General features: G+C 28.7%; 1 protein-coding gene across 1 annotated transcript in view; it reads right to left on the bottom strand.

Moving 5' to 3' along the window:
• Positions 1-16,022, bottom strand: part of LOC123294076 (adhesion G protein-coupled receptor E3-like) — a 202,633-nt gene extending 186,611 nt beyond the window's left edge. Inside the window, exon 1 of the mRNA XM_044875152.1 lies at positions 15,844-16,022. Coding sequence (XP_044731087.1) covers positions 15,844-16,022 — 179 coding nt within the window. The remainder of the gene's footprint in view (positions 1-15,843) is intronic.
• Positions 16,023-16,511: the final 489 nt, after the last annotated feature.

Raw genomic sequence — 16,511 nt, 5'->3', positions numbered from 1 at the left:
CTGCATTCATTTTCCTACCCACACAACATTGTAAGTGTTTTACCTTGTATGACAAAAATGTACAAAAAAAGAAAAAAAATTAATAGATAGCGACAGGCAAGTAAGAAAATCGATGAGTAAGTAGATATATTTATATAAAAGATGGCAAATTATATAGCTAATTGAATGGTGTTACTAGTCATCGGAATTCTTTTCTCATTCCAAATTACTTTAGAAGTAGATAATAAAAACGGATAATAATTTTAAAAAAAACTAACAGACGTTAAACAGCAATGATGTCTCAGGTCAAAAAAGTCTAATATACATAACTTTTACATACCTCTTAAGCCATGTGGAGTTGTAAATTTTGCGCGACTTCTGTTATCACCTATATTATTTGCTCTCAAAAAAACTTTGGCTTTTTGTATCTTATTTTATCGAGATGGTTCATAAAAATCTGATCAGCCGTGAAATTTTTGATTTGAAGCTTCAGATCTATAAACATAATTTTGATGGTTTTTACTTCGTTGACCTTTCATTCTAAAAATATAATAATTTTTTGCACAAATAGGAGATACGATGAAGATTTATTACAATCTCGGAAAAAAAAACTTATAAATCATCTTTATTTTAGAATAAAATTTCGTCTGCATGAGTAGCTGTCTTTTTATTGAAATTATTATCTATAATATTTATTACTTATTATAGTTTATTCTTATAGAATTGACAAATTACTTTTTCCGACACCATATTTTACCACTACGAAGCAAAAATTGAAAATAAAATTCTTAAATGATACGAAATATATTGGTATTTTTATTTTAAGACGGATGAATTTCGAATATTTCTTTTTCTAATTGAACTTAGGTAGGTGTAAAGTATGCTTTTCATTTGAAAACGGTTACGCAGGATGTAAGCAACGGAATTTCCAGCCGCACTTAAAAGATTTAAAAACATTTTCTTTCTGAATTATTATAATAATTTTTGATGCGCTATTCAAAATGGAAAATCTGCCTGGCAATTATAATTTATATTGTTAAAAAAGTACGGGATGTTTTGGGGACAACCGGTGGGAAGTATGTTCCTTTCGTACCTTTGTACCTAATAAATATAGCGCTTACTTTTTCATTTACAAAATATTTTTCTGAAAATTTGAAGTATTAATTTTAGAAGTCAAATACTTGTTTATTTTTTAGGGAATTTAATTTTATAGCTACTTTTACTTTATACTGTATTAATTAATTGTAATATTAGTTTAAAACAGGCATACTTCTGATTTAGTAGTCAACACAGTATGTATATTTTTACATTTTCCAAATTCATGGCAAACTGAATCGCTTGAAATAGTTCTAGTTTCCTAGGTTAGCCAAGTGAAAATGGTCGGTTTTTGAGTTAGTGTTTTTTTGTTAGACTTTTTTTTGGCTTTAGCTCCCAACCAGCTAACAAAACAGAACGATAACGTGCGATAAGGAACATAATTTCTAAAATGATTGAATTGTTGAAAAATGATTTTTTTTTAAATCCATATTTTTTGATGTACTATCTATTAGACAATACTAGAACTTTGCATCTTTGATACGGAATGTCTTATCTTTTTCATGAAAATAAAATGTTTTTCATTAAATTTAAAATTATTTAAAAATAACTCGTTTTTTTTGTATTAAAAAAACAACTAATTGTAAGTAATTAATTAAATAAAGAATAATTAACTGTTTTTACACGACAAGAAGTAAATAAAATAATAGTATATTTGCATATTTACTGTTTTTCTTATATGGTTTTTTTTTATTCAGAAAGTGAATTGAATAAAGACGAACGAAACGTTTTAAAACTTTTATTTTAGAATTAATTTAATGACTCCCTTGTTTGATTACTTCATTTGATGATGGCATTGAAAATAAAACATGGCAAGTGATGAATATTTTCTATGAAGGTTTCTTTAAAGTAGACATAGAGAATGATATCGCAAAATAAATTTGCTTTCACTTAGTTTAAGAAACAAATTTAAGTCGACCTTCATTCATCTGTAAGATCGACCACCACCCTGAACAATGCGAAACTCGAAAGATATGTGTTTTTTTTAATTTTTAGCTATTGGTATGTATGCTCAAAGATAAAAGCTTAAATTGTTCAATCTAAAATGAAACTTTCGGTATTTTGGAATATCTCGGAAAACTGAATATCTTGAAATTGATTAAATTTCGCTGTTTCACGCAACACCAAGCACTGGTCAGAAAAAAACAGTGATGTAAACTTTTGTGACCCGCAAGTGGGTGGTTTTGTTGAAGCGGTCTTAGCATTTTTCTGTTCCTACACCACGCTTGAAATTGTCGTCTTTTTGGACAAAAATTTATTTACTTCGTTCCATTTTCCTTCTATTTTCCCACTTTTTCTTTTTTATTAGTCATCCTAAACCAACCTAGGCAATGCACGAGAGACTTTTGTCGAAAAAAAAATTATTTTTGGTCAAAATGAAAACAGTTTAACTTTTTTTTTTTGGTCGAGCTCCAAGGCTGTCTAGGTTGCCCAAATGGTAAATGCGACACTGGAAAATAATGCCGAAGATTTGCTTGTACATTTGATTTTTATACACCATTCTATATAAAGATTGTATGACGTTTGTACACAGTTTTGTCAACAGAAGTAGGCGTCAAATAAAACATAAATATTTGCCAGAATAATATCAACCGGCGTAGTAACACCTTGTACCTAAACAAATATAGATTACGTCGATGCATACACGTATGAAGTTCATACGTTTTAACATTCATATGATGTAAATAGAAATGAGCTTTCGACGACCAAATATCTTGTGTTGTCTTATAGTGCACCCGAGAGTGAAGCCTAGATCTCTTGGATTCATGCCGAGCGCCTTAACCTACTGGGTCATATGTGTTGGGTCAAAATTATCTTATATATTGAGTTTTATCGAAATTGGAGATTAAAAAAATTTCTCGATTTTTTGCAATTTTTTTAAGGGACTCCTTTGAAAAAATTTAGAAAATTGGAAAAAAAATTTTGTTTTGGAATTTGATGAAACTTAATGGATGGGAAAATTTTGATCCAAAACATATAAAAATCAGGTTAATTTAATGATTGGATGCAGAGTTTCTGATATATCGCAATATTTGGATCGATTTTAGTCCGTATTTCAAAATCTATTCGACCAATCATCAAATGCAACCAATTTTTGTACTTTTTGGGTCAAAATAACCTAATATACTGAGTTTTATCGAAATTAGAGATAAACAAACTTATCGATTCTTTGAAATTTTTTTAAGGGGTACGTACTCCATTGAAAAAATCGAGAAAAACGCAAAAAAAAAATTTGTTTTGGAATTTGGATCCAAAACGTATAAAAATCAGGTTAATTTAATGATTAGATCTATAGAAAGTTAAATTGTCAGCGAGTATCATGGGCAAAACTTCATTTTCAAAATACATAAAATTGTGAACAAAATGAATAGGATAAGTGAGGCTATAACGTGATAGTCTTTTTTTAAAGGAGAAATTGCCCAGCAAAGCGGGCGGGTGCTAACAGGTGTTTTTACACAAGCTCATTTAAAAAAAAATAAAGTACATAGTTTTTCTGGTAACATCTCTACAAGTCCGATCTGTGCTAAAAAGTGTACATGTATGAATGTAAAATGAAGTATTTGATGCAAGAACATTTTTAGATTATTCTGTTTGTTATCTTTTCGGTAAAGTAACATAATACACTGGACATCATTAGGATATAGTACAACTCTATATTTTTGGATAAACGTATAAATAAAGACAAATCCTTATAACACGACAATCAAACATACAAACAAACAAACATACAAAAGCAAAAGATTATGCCACACACGGAGAGGAGAGTATTACAATATTGTGTGACATTTAAAACAAATTGTTTTCTATGTAAACAAAAGCTGCATGTTCCAACTCCTTTTTAAACCTTATTTTGGTTAAATAAATTTGTTATTTCTAATTTGACATAAAATATAGAGTTAGAAAATATATATCTCATACGTAAAACTTTCTTTTCTATGAAAATTCTATTATATAGAAATAAAATGGGTAAAGTATTTTCATGTAAATTTACTGTATATATAGATGTGAATAGATAAGATTTTAAATGCAAAACGTAGGTACCAGATGTTTCTATAAGCTTTTATTTAATGTAACCATATTTTTGGTTATACAAATTATAAAGTTAAGTTTACTTTTCTAGTATATTCTAAACAACATATCCAGTGTAATAATTTTATATATTACTAGAATGATACCCACCGGCTTCGCTGGGTTTAAAAGTGGAGATTGATAAAGATTGCTCTCGCTTATCCCCTTTCTATAACACTCGAAACAATGGTAAGGATTGTTTTACACAGGTAAAATATATTTATGGTTTTCTATTTTTTTAGATATATAATATATCAGAAAAGATGGTCGTGAAATAGTTATATTGACTATTTTTACAAAAATCTGTAATTTATGGTAATGTCAAATTAAATTAATTTTTAATTTTTTTATTAATATATCTTTATAAATTATATCTCATGTGTTATTCTGAAGTATGAGCTATAGTGCTGTACAGTTTCATTAAAAACCATTCGCTAGTTTTAGCGTGAAAGCCAAACAAACAAACAAACATGCTTACTTTCGCATTTATAATATATAGAGATTATTACTCTAAAAAGTTTTTTTTTTGTCCTACTGTTATCTTTGTTATTTCTTTATCAAATTCCATGATTCAGCCCTCATTTTCAAGTTTATTATGTTTAGGTTTGAAGAAAAATATACTCACGGTCTAAAAATGAACCGTTTAGGAAAAAATACGCTACAAAATTAATATGAACGAACAAAGATCATAAATTTTAATAAGAAGTTTAAAATATTAGTATCATATAACTCGATTAATGAATATAATTCAAATAATGGGAAAAACAGGTAAAAAAAATCTCTGAATTTACTAAAGCTGACCAGTTGATGAATGGCAATAGTAGTTATGTACCCACACATACTGCGATCAGTCAAGCGAACGGTAGAACAGGAGTCAAAACGGTTATCAGTGCCGTGGTATTAAATGAATTTACTAAAGCTGAAAATTCTTATACAAATTGTATATTGCATATAAATAACAGCTATAACAGTCAGTTAAATGTGAGAAAAGAGCTGGTCAGTCACCCCTAATGGGTGTGTACAATAAATAAATAACATTTAATTAAGTTTTAAACTTGCAAATTTTTTTAGAGATTGGTTAATTGTATATTAACCATAAATAAAATGGTCAGCTAACCAGATTGTTGACCGTGAATTGTGGAACTATCGTCAGAGTAAATCTTATAATAAAAAACTATTTCATCGAACTAATATAATATTGTAGCAATTGAGATTCTGAAACAAATGTAGTAGTACATCTTTTAGCTCAAACTATAAATATTTAAGCCGATTGATTTCTACCTACATTATATATATATAAAAATTCTCAGAAAACAGATTTAATTTGAAATTTATTTTTGTTTTCTTTTATCGAATATCTTTCTTTTGCTCTTATTTTATCAACGTCATGTTAGAAAATTTATTATCATCAATCTCCGCCTCTTATCTTCGATTTTCACCTTTTTATTTATTTCATCTGTATACTGTTTCTCACAAATAAAACAAAAGAAAGCAATAAGTGGCCGAGGTCAATACGATAAAAAAAAAAAACATTATTATCACACTTTCATGGGGGTAAATAAACTGGGCAATAATGCATTACCTGAATCGACTCATGAAATTTATGGAATGAACAAAAATATTCAGTAATTTCAAGTATTTCAGGTAGTGGTGAGCGAGACAAGGCCTAAAAGCAAAACCAAGACTGTATTTGGCTATTTTCGTTTAACGAATTTAGTAAAATGGATCTAGCATCTTCGTCTTACTAATTGTTGTTGCAAATCTTATTTGGTCTTGCATATGTGTTAGAGCAAGAGAAAGTACAACTATGCTAGACAGAAGTATGCCAGACAGAAGCAGTTAATTATAAAAGCGTCCGACCGATGTGTAAGACGCGGAGAAAAGTTCAACCCTGAGTGAGCTCATCACTAATTTTAGGAGCTTTTAGAGGATTAAACAGCTATTTACCTTACGAAACTAGTTCACTTCAAGGAGAATCACCTTGGTAGTTTTCTTTTTTTTATTTCAACTACAGTTAGCAGACATGAATTGAATGGATTAGCAATCAAGGGCACTTTTCTAGACAAGGTTAAGGACTAGATAAGGTTAGGTCATCAATGTTCTCTCTTAAACATTACTTTGAAGCAAAACTGTTATTTTAGAAGTTATTGTTATTACACGCGTTAAATAACACGCAAAAATTGTTTGTACTTATAAACTTTTTCTATTTATAATTTCAAAAACAACTGAATAAAAATGGTTTTTTTTAGAATCGTAGGAACTGTTCAGCAAAACCACATTTCAAAGAAAAGGTTTAAAAGTTTTTATGTGTGTATATTATTAATATATACTCGATTTCGTTAAAATCGCAATAATTAACACATTCAAAGTCACATAATCACTCATCACATGTTATGATAATTTTATTAATCATTTACGTTGGAAAAAAAAAATTAATCATGTGAAATTTGTAAGAAAACTTTTCATATAAGAAATTAACTACAACATGAATGTAGTAAAACCTAGGAAAAACCTGATATTTGTAACAGAACATTTTATAAGAGAAGCCAAAAAATCATAATAAATAGGGTCTACGAATAGTAAATACTACACTGTATCCGAATGACTTAGTGTGTATCGGTTTGGAAGGAATCTCACTCAAATCCCGGTTAAGTATAAAATTTAATTTTTTTCTATGAATTTAGTAATATCATTTATGCAAATCAATTAAATTAATTAATACGAATTTATTATTGAAATAACTTATATTTATTTATTCATTATGTTAATCTAATTTTACCACCGATAATGTCTGTTTAAATTGTATGGATATATATCAGTCCATGTGGCAAAGTGTCTAGCGAGTACGGCTTGTAATACAAAGGTCGTGGGTTCGAAACCGGCTCAAGTAAAAAATTTTTTTTCCTACGTACTTTGACTTTGTGATACAATCCTACGGGTGTAAGTCACTCAAAGTTTTTCATTGGGTTTGTACAGTTTATCACCGATAATGTATGTTGATATTGTATTTTCATATAAGATGTGTTATGGCTCGGTGTTAAGCGACTGCGACTAGAATCTGCGAAGTAGAAGGTCTATGGTTCGAGGCTCGGACTAGTAAAAATTTTTAATTTTTTCTCTGCACTTCATGTTATGATTTATTCAAATTAATTTCATTAATTTGAATTTCCGCGCTTTTCCACATGTGTGGTCAATCAAACTTATTCATTAGGTCAGTAGTGTTTCATCGTTCATAGTGGACAGTTGGTTACATTTGTGTTTCACCTTCATTTTACTTCCAAATGTCAAATTTCACTTTCGAATTTGTTTCTGAGTAAGTTTTTGTTTTAATTTACATTTGTTTTGTAATTTTTCTAATTCTTCTTTTGTATTTTGTAAAATTCTATATTATAAATAATTTGTTTTATATTTTGTCCAAATATTTTTTTCACAAAGCTTTTTTTTAATATTAATTAAAAAAATTATGTTTGAATCACTTGTTAATTTTTTTCCAATTGAAATATATTCTAGAATTATTTATTTTATAATTAGTGTATGACTACAAGTTTTTCTTTTATTTGATTTCAAAATTTTTCGAACCTGCGTTTATTCCCAAGAAGTACAGTTTTAATATTAATAATTATAATTTTTATTTAAGGACGTTCATTCATCAACCTGTTTTGCTATGTGCGTTTATATGGAAACAGCATTTAAATTTTAAATAATTTTAAATTAAAAGAATTTTGAAATTTGTATTGAACTTCTATTAAAATTTTTAATAATTACTAACTGATAAAAGTTTCAAGTATAGTTATCGATATAATTTTTGAGTAATATCGATTTATATTTTCCATTAAAACCTATGTTAAAGATTAATTTTTGTCACTTTTTGAATTTAAAATTTAACATTAATTACGTTTCGATTAATTTATATAATTGTATATTTTTTCTTTCTTAAATCATTCAAAATCATTTAAACTTTTTTATTATCATAATTATTTTTATTTGTCTACTTTACAAGTCTCATGAATGTACGTCCTTAAATGAATAACAAAATAACTCTACAATCACTTGAACATTCATAATATTAATGAAATGTTTTAATCAACAACTCCGTTACTAAATATCGAAAACATTCTATCAAAATAATAAATAAAACTAAATTTGTATTCAATTGATTTCAACACTCCGCCTCAATTCAAACAAAACAGATAAATCTATTGACTTAATAGCAAATTTGTGAAATTTTTGATTTGATAAACCTTTGGTACAAATATCAGCTAGTTGATTTTTTGTGGGTATATAATCAATTTTTTTTAAATTCTGATCGAATGAAATGGTATTGTTCACGTACATGCGTGAACCTGTTTTGCTATGTGCGTTCATAAGGAAGCAGTATGTAAATTTTAAAGAATTTTAAATTAATAGAAATTTTTTTGAAATTCGATTAAAAGTTTAAATAATTATTACCTGGTAAAATCTTGTAAAAAAAAGTATTGGTATCGATATAATTTTTGAAAAATATCATATTTATATTTTCCATTTAGTCCCATGTTAAATCTTACTTTTATTCAATTTTTTAAACTCAAAATTCAATAAAAATAATTCGATAACAGGTTATTTTTCTTGTCTTAAATCATAGAAAATCATTTAAACTACCGCATTACCATATTGTTTTTTATTTCTCTACTATTATCGTTGACACATGTACACCCTTCAAGTATTTGGAAATAATATATTTTGAAAATCTAAAAAACAGAATATTGTTGCATTAGCTAGCTGCGGTTTGTGAAATGAATGTTTTAATATTATCGTTAAACCAGTAATTTTTGAGGATAATCAATCAAGTATTCAATTGATTCAAAAGTTAAGAATTGAGAAAGTAAAAGAAGTAAACATATTGACATTAAATACCATTTCATTCGATCAGAATTAAAAAATGATAATTTAAAAATTGAACATATACCTACAGAGAATCAATTGGCTTATATTTATACATAATAAAATTATTTTTAATTATTTTAATTATTTATCACTAAAATATATTTATTCATTAGGTTGGTCCAGTTTTACCACCGATTATGGCCGTTTAAATTGTAACAAGCATCAAGTCGTGTGGCAGAGAGTATAGCGAGTCCTACTCCTCTTACACAGGTATGGAGTTCAAAATCCAGGTAAGTAAAATTTTTATTTTTATTTTCTAAATCTCATGTGATAATTTATTCTTAGTAATATAATTAATTTGAGTGTGTGTTTTACTATTCACTATGAATAGCTTATTTATTTGACATTTATATATTCCCTTCATTTGAATTCCAAATCTTAAATTTCATTTTCGGGTTTGTTTCTAAGTAAGTTTATGTTAATAAAGGTAAATTAAGATTAAATGAGCCATCTTTAATTGTTTATGCATAAATATTATTGCAAATTAAGCAATTTTTAACTTTTATGCCCAGAGATATTTTTGGTTTTTTTTCAATTTATTTTACTCTAAATATCAGTTCATTAATTTAAATTTGTAAAATCGGTCTGCCCTATATCCTGAGAAGCGACGTTGACTAACTAAGGTTAGTATGATGTTTCTCAGGAAAAACTCGTTCGATTTGTTGCATGTGTTATAACACTATGACAAATTGTGTAGTCAAAAATCAATTTTTTCTCGTTATGTCTGTCTTCAAGCTAAGCGCCTCGATAGGGGATTGTATCAACTCATGATGACGGTGAGACGGGACTTGCAAAAAGCGCAGTCATCACTTAAAGTGAGTTAGGTATATCTAGACAGATAATGTACGGAAAAAATGATCTTGATTACATGGATTTTTCGCCTGTGTTATAGCCTGTGATATATTGGATTGGTTCCATTCTGGGGTAAGTCTACTTATAACTAGGTTGATATGGTTAATTCAAATGGACCTTCAGAAATATTTATGCATAAAGGTTATTGTAAATTAAGCAATTTTTATTTATTCCTTTTCTTTTTAAAATAATTGAATTTTTTTCCAGAGATATTTATGCTTTTTCATCTCCGACATTGTCATTCGGATAATTCTGTGTTTGTGTTTTATAAAATTCATATCCTATCCTAGAACTTTCTTTAATTGTTTATGCATAAATATTATTGAAAATTAAGCAATTTTTACTTTTTTTGCCCAGAGATATTTTTGGTTTTTTTCAATTTATTTTACTCTAAATATCAGTTCATTAATTTAAATTTGTAAAATCGGTCTGCCCTATATCCTGAGAAGCGACGTTGACTAACTAAGGTTAGTATGATGTTTCTCAGGAAAAACTCGTTCGATTTGTTGCATGTGTTATAACACTATGACAAATTGTGTAGTCAAAAATCAATTTTTTCTCGTTATGTCTGTCTTCAAGCGAAGCGCCTCGATAGGGGATTGTATCAACTCATGATGACGGTGAGACGGGACTTGCAAAAAGCGCAGTCATCACTTAAAGTGAGTTAGGTATATCTAGACAGATAATGTACGGAAAAAATGATCTTGATTACATGGATTTTTCGCCTGTGTTATAGCCTGTAATATTTTGGATTGGTTTCATTCTGGGGTAAGTCTACTTATAACTAGGTTGATATGGTTAATTCAAATGGACCTTCAGAAATATTTATGCATAAAGGTTATTGTAAATTAAGCAATTTTTATTTATTCCTTTTCTTTTTAAAATAATTGAATTTTTTTCCAGAGATATTTATGTTTTTTTTTATCTCTTTCTGACATTTTAGGAATACCTGTCCTGTAATTATATTAAGTGATGCCGAATTAAGGCTGATACTTTTTAGGGATTGTGATTTTTTTTTATTAGGAAATGCGAGAATGTTATCCAATTTGTCATGTTCCGGTCATGACAAATTGGATAATTATCTATCTTTATCTTCTATTTAAATGTAACCGGATGCACTTAAACAGAAGAAAAAGATCGTGGATTAGGCCTATAGGGGATACCACGTAAAAAAAACGCGCTGATGTATCCTACCTCAATGGTAGTGTGGAAACGGATACAAAATTATTATTTTATGATTCTTTTTTACAGTGGGAATTTTGGGATACAAATGACACTCTTGATCTAAAAGTCAACGATCTGCCAAAATTTCAAGTATATCCATCGAATATATATTATACATATATATATATATATATATATATATATATATATATATATATATATATTATTATAAAAACATAAGAATTAAATAATAAAAATACCACTTACAAAAATAAATATACATAATTTTTAGGTTAAATTAATCTAATTATTTATAATAAATAAAACCATATTTTTTTAATATCTGTAATATTTTTTTATTTATATTATTTATTGAAATATTAAATTTTTATTTTTTGTATAATATAAAGAATTTTTGTGATTATATTATATAATAATTTTTTATTTTATTATATTTGTTTATATAATATATAAAATTATTTAATAAATTTTTAATTATTTAATTTTGGTTTCGTTTATAATTTTATTTGACCAGAAATAAAATTCACAATGCATTTGATCTCTTATTATCCTTTGTCTCAAAATACGTGCATTTTATCCGGTCAAATTAAACAAAAAAAATAGAAGTCAACGTAAAAACATTCGCACCCAGCTCAAAATGGGTAGGGTTGTTCAAAACTATATCATAAATGAAATCTAAAAAATCCTCATCGATTCGATACCTGGAAAAAAATTTACTCGGGGACAAAGGAAAAAAAGGGATTTTGCGTGATTTTCAGCAAAACGGTAAGTTTTATCATAAAATTATTTCAGACAAAAATTGAAGATCAGTTAATTAAATACAAAAAAAACTTTATGGGTAGCTTAATGATACTGGGAGTTCAGGCCAACTTCAGCTTCATATTTTCTCGATATCTATTTAGAAAATTCAACCAATGTGGAAAATCTCCCCCCCCCTCCACATTTCAGAAAGCTTCTTCTTCATCATTCCCCTGTAGTTGCCGATTGTGATCCTCATTTATTGAGCCTGATACTGGGACAACAGTTGCCTATACTAGCTGCAATGGATATGCAGACAAGATATTTCTCAGGTGCTGCTACGAATAACAACACATGCTGGAAAATTCATTTTGAACGTTTCGTGAGAGCACGTAATCTATTACATTCACATCTAATATGATAAAAATAAAATAATTATTTGAAAATTAGAATTTAAAATTACGGCAACGCAAATATAAATTTAGGTATTTTAGTGCCCAATTTTCAACCCACACAAAAGCAAACACCTTGTTTTTTTTTATATCGTTATCAAATGATAATGACAATCATTTATTTATAATGATTGTGAAAATAGAACGTGAAATCAGAATTCATATCATTTATAAATATTTTTTTGTTCAAACCTTTTCTGTTTTTTTTTTGTACATTATCTGAATTGACAAGACAGGTTTGACAAATATTCCTTAAACACGCATTTATTCATTTACAATGATACATGTTTTGTTATTCTTTAAGTTCTGAATATAAATCAATTGTTTTTCCTCGAAAAACGAAATCAAAATTGTTTCATGTCTCTACGTTTTGAAGCCTAATAAAATCATTTTTATGTAGGAGTATTTAATATGTCTTCCTGCCTGTCTAAACTATCCATTTTATTCTAAATTTCATTCCACGTTGTTAATTTATGAGGAATTTATTTCAACAGATTTGCAGTTAAATCGAAAAATAGCAAAGGAAAGATTTAACTCTCCATATAATTGCCTTTTTCCTGAAAGCCTTTCCCAAACTGAACCGATTTTTAAGATCATCGCCAATTTTTAGTTTTATCGGGTGCGGAATTCCCACTAAGAACACTCTCCATTAAATTACCTTTCAAATAAAACCAAAAAAATCAAAATCAGTTTATCCGTTTAGGCGGTACGATGCCACAAACACATGCACATAGCGGTCAAACACCCCTTTTTTTAGTTCGGGGGTTAAAAAATGGGTGTTTCATTTGGAGGTACTTTTTTCAAAACTAAAAAATAATAAAAAAATTTGGAAAACGGTTGACCCTGCAGGTCATCCCTGTAACTTCCCGCTAAGTATTGACTCATAACGTGTAAAAAATTTTATCTATTATGATGTTATATCCACTCGCATTTTATTGTAATTAGATGTGATCTTAGACTAAAATCAACCGTTTTCCAAATTTTTTAAATTTTCAATTCGCGATAACTTTAGAATGAATAAACCGATTTTCACGCGGTTGGTGACATTCGACGCAAGTTCATGAAGAATCTTTAAGTTTCAATTGATAGAACAAAAAATTTTGAGGTTATTCCAAAAAAACGCTTTTTTGGGGTTTTCTTTCGTCAAGGATAACTCACGAACGAATCAACCGATTTTGACCGGACTGTTGGTGATCGACGTGGTTTTTCGAGGTTGAGAGCTGATTTTTGGAATTGATCGATACAGCCGTTTAAAATTTATTCAAAAAAAACCACTTAAAAAAAATTTATTTTCGCAGTTTTTTTGAGATTTCTCGAAATCTATCGGTTCGGCCACCAACCGCGATCAAATCGGACAAGCCGTTCAAAAGTTATGAGAGGTTTACATACATCCATACACACACACACACACACACACACACTCATACATACATACAGCCATACAGACACCCTCGCGGAAGTAGTCAGGGAAGCTTCCTGACACCTTAAAACGTCGAGATCTGATGAAAACTCGATTTTCTTAGCGGGAAGTTAAAAAACAAGTGAAAACAAACAATTGAGTGTATTAATTGTTGAAATATCCTGTATATAAAGTGTTGAAAATGTCAATTTTTTTATTTTCACTTATTTTAAAAAAAATGTGGGCTGTCTGTTAAAATTACTTGAATCTTTACACTCTTATATTTGCAATATAAAATTATTTATTTATTCAGAAAGAGGCCATATTCACGACGGCTAGTTATTATTTAAGGCTATATTCTTTAATTTGATGAATAGTCTGTACACTAAATCGAATTTTCTTATCGCTAAAATGTCAATGTCCGGACGTAGGTACTTCCGTGCCATGATAATGGTAAAACGATGTAATAGCTGCATTAATGATGTATATAAAGACGTATATCGTATTTTTATTCATAATTAATTAGCTCAAGAGACAACCATTTTCTAGTTAAATGTAATGAATTGAAGTCATAAATCATTTTTGTTAGTGAACATTTACACCGACGTAAGAAAACGAATGACCTTTGAAAAAGACTAAATTAAGCCCGGTCACGAAATTTTAACATCACATCCGGTTTACTTGTTATTTCATAATCGAATTCATAGGAAAAACGTAGTGTGGATGGTGCCAGGTATATTTAGATACCTGTATTAATACATTATACAAGATGTTCAAAAAGTACGAAAACATTCTTGAATTTTAGAAAACAATGATTGAAATAAAATAACCAAGACAAAAGTAGTAGGATTTCGTTCATACAATCAATGGTGGCTTTGGATTAGACCCTAACCTTGACTAGGAAGGTCATTTCAATTGGTCTAGTTGACCTTGAAGAGTCTAATGCGGCCATTAGAGTGTACGAGCGAAATCCTACAACTTTTGTCTTGGCCATTCTTTTTTCAGACATTGTGTCGTAAAATTCAAGAAGGTCTTAAAAGTTTTGAGCAGCCGGTATGTATGAAGATATTTGTCGCTACAGTAAGCTCAAATACAATGTGGAATGTGATGCAAATTGTTTTCACGTGATCAAAAAGGTACAGTGCTTTTTTCGCTGCTGTATTTTTATTTCCTTGCACAAAGAAAGGGAAGTATTGTTATATTGAAAAATTCGGTGTAGAGTTTGCAATTGACATTTGTCCTGAGCATTCCCAAATCCATATCGACTCGTTTTAGCTTGATGTACATTCGCATCTCGCATTAACATTGCCCGTAAATATTTAAAGTTTTGGTCTTACAATTGGGTTAAATAACTGTACACCAGCCGTTTTGGGACTTCCTTGTAACCAGAGGTGGATTATCGGTAATTCAAATTAGGCACGTAACCAAGGGCGTGTTCTTAAAGAATGAGCTAGATATTATATAAGTACCTGTTAAAATTTATAACATATGGTCGCTGGATGAAATCAAAAATTTTCGATATTTTTCATAGTTCAGAACTAAATGTTAGCCATCGAATATTGCAAATTTTGATAAAGAACTGTAAACTGAACATCTGAAAAACTAAATCATCTATTTTTGCAACAGCACTTTTGTACTACCTTGTACACAGCTTAATCGAAAATTTCTTTAGTACCTTCACTAAAAATGTACCTGCTGTTAAAAATATTGTGACGACGAGTATAGGTACATCACTTTATTTTAAGTACAGTTCACAATTGTGGACGATTTGTTACCCGATAAGCCTCAGCCTAACCAATGGACTTTTCATTGGTCACTTCTTGCATTCATAAAAAGATGAATCTGATGAAGAGATTTCACTTGGATTTTTTAAGCAGAAAAACCTTTATTTTCCTAGGTTAATAATGTATTTTAAATTTTATAAATTTTAATTTTGATTAATGTCAAATACAGTTAAAATACTCAAGATTTTTAGCAATGAAGTAGTAGAAATAAAGCAATTTGAACAAGAGTGCATTATATGTTTTCGATTACCAAACTCTCAATTATACGCTTTTAAAATTTGTGCTTGTAATTCCTGGGACATCCTGTTAATGAAAAATTACCTACAACTTGTAATTTATTGTTTAATTTTTTTTTATAATCACTTACCTATATGTAATGAATGCAAATACTAATCCAACCAATGATATACTACTGCCCAATACAATCAATAATGATAACACTGATTCTTCAGTTAATGGTTGTGCAGCACCATTCCCACCACCCATAAAACCACCACCACCATTAACAAATCCACTAACACCACCACTGTTATTATTTGTGTTCATTGTTAAAAAACCATGTATACGTGTTGTATACAAATTTTCCATATTTACAGTTTTTTTAGTCACTATTTTTTTTTGTTAACCAATGTTTTTTAGTTGCGGAAATTACATTAACTGAAAAAAGAAAAAAAAATTTATTAATTTAGTATATTTTATCTAAATATTTCAAGTTATACATATCACAATCTCACAAGTTTAGTTTTTGAAATGGACTCATTTAGATTTACATAATAACGGATGATCCAATTTCGGTTTTGCCATGTTTGGAACTGAAGAATGCTGTGAATACTTTCGTTCGTTTCAAACGTCAAAAGTAAGTTTGAAAAGTTCCATTTACGACTTGAATCGTTTAGCTAACTCTCACGGCTCAAATTTCCACTTGTTCTACAGAAATAACAGTTCTGGTAGAAGTGTAAAGTCTTTTACGAGAAGATTACCCAATAGGGGATCCGAATAAATTTTTTGTATCACTTCAGATGACAAATTCTCACT

This window comes from Chrysoperla carnea, chromosome 1, assembly GCF_905475395.1.
Source record: "Chrysoperla carnea chromosome 1, inChrCarn1.1, whole genome shotgun sequence".
NCBI classification, from domain to species: domain Eukaryota; kingdom Metazoa; phylum Arthropoda; class Insecta; order Neuroptera; family Chrysopidae; genus Chrysoperla; species Chrysoperla carnea.
The sequence above is the reverse complement of the archived record's forward strand: the minus strand, read 5'-3'. Positions and strand labels throughout refer to the sequence as shown.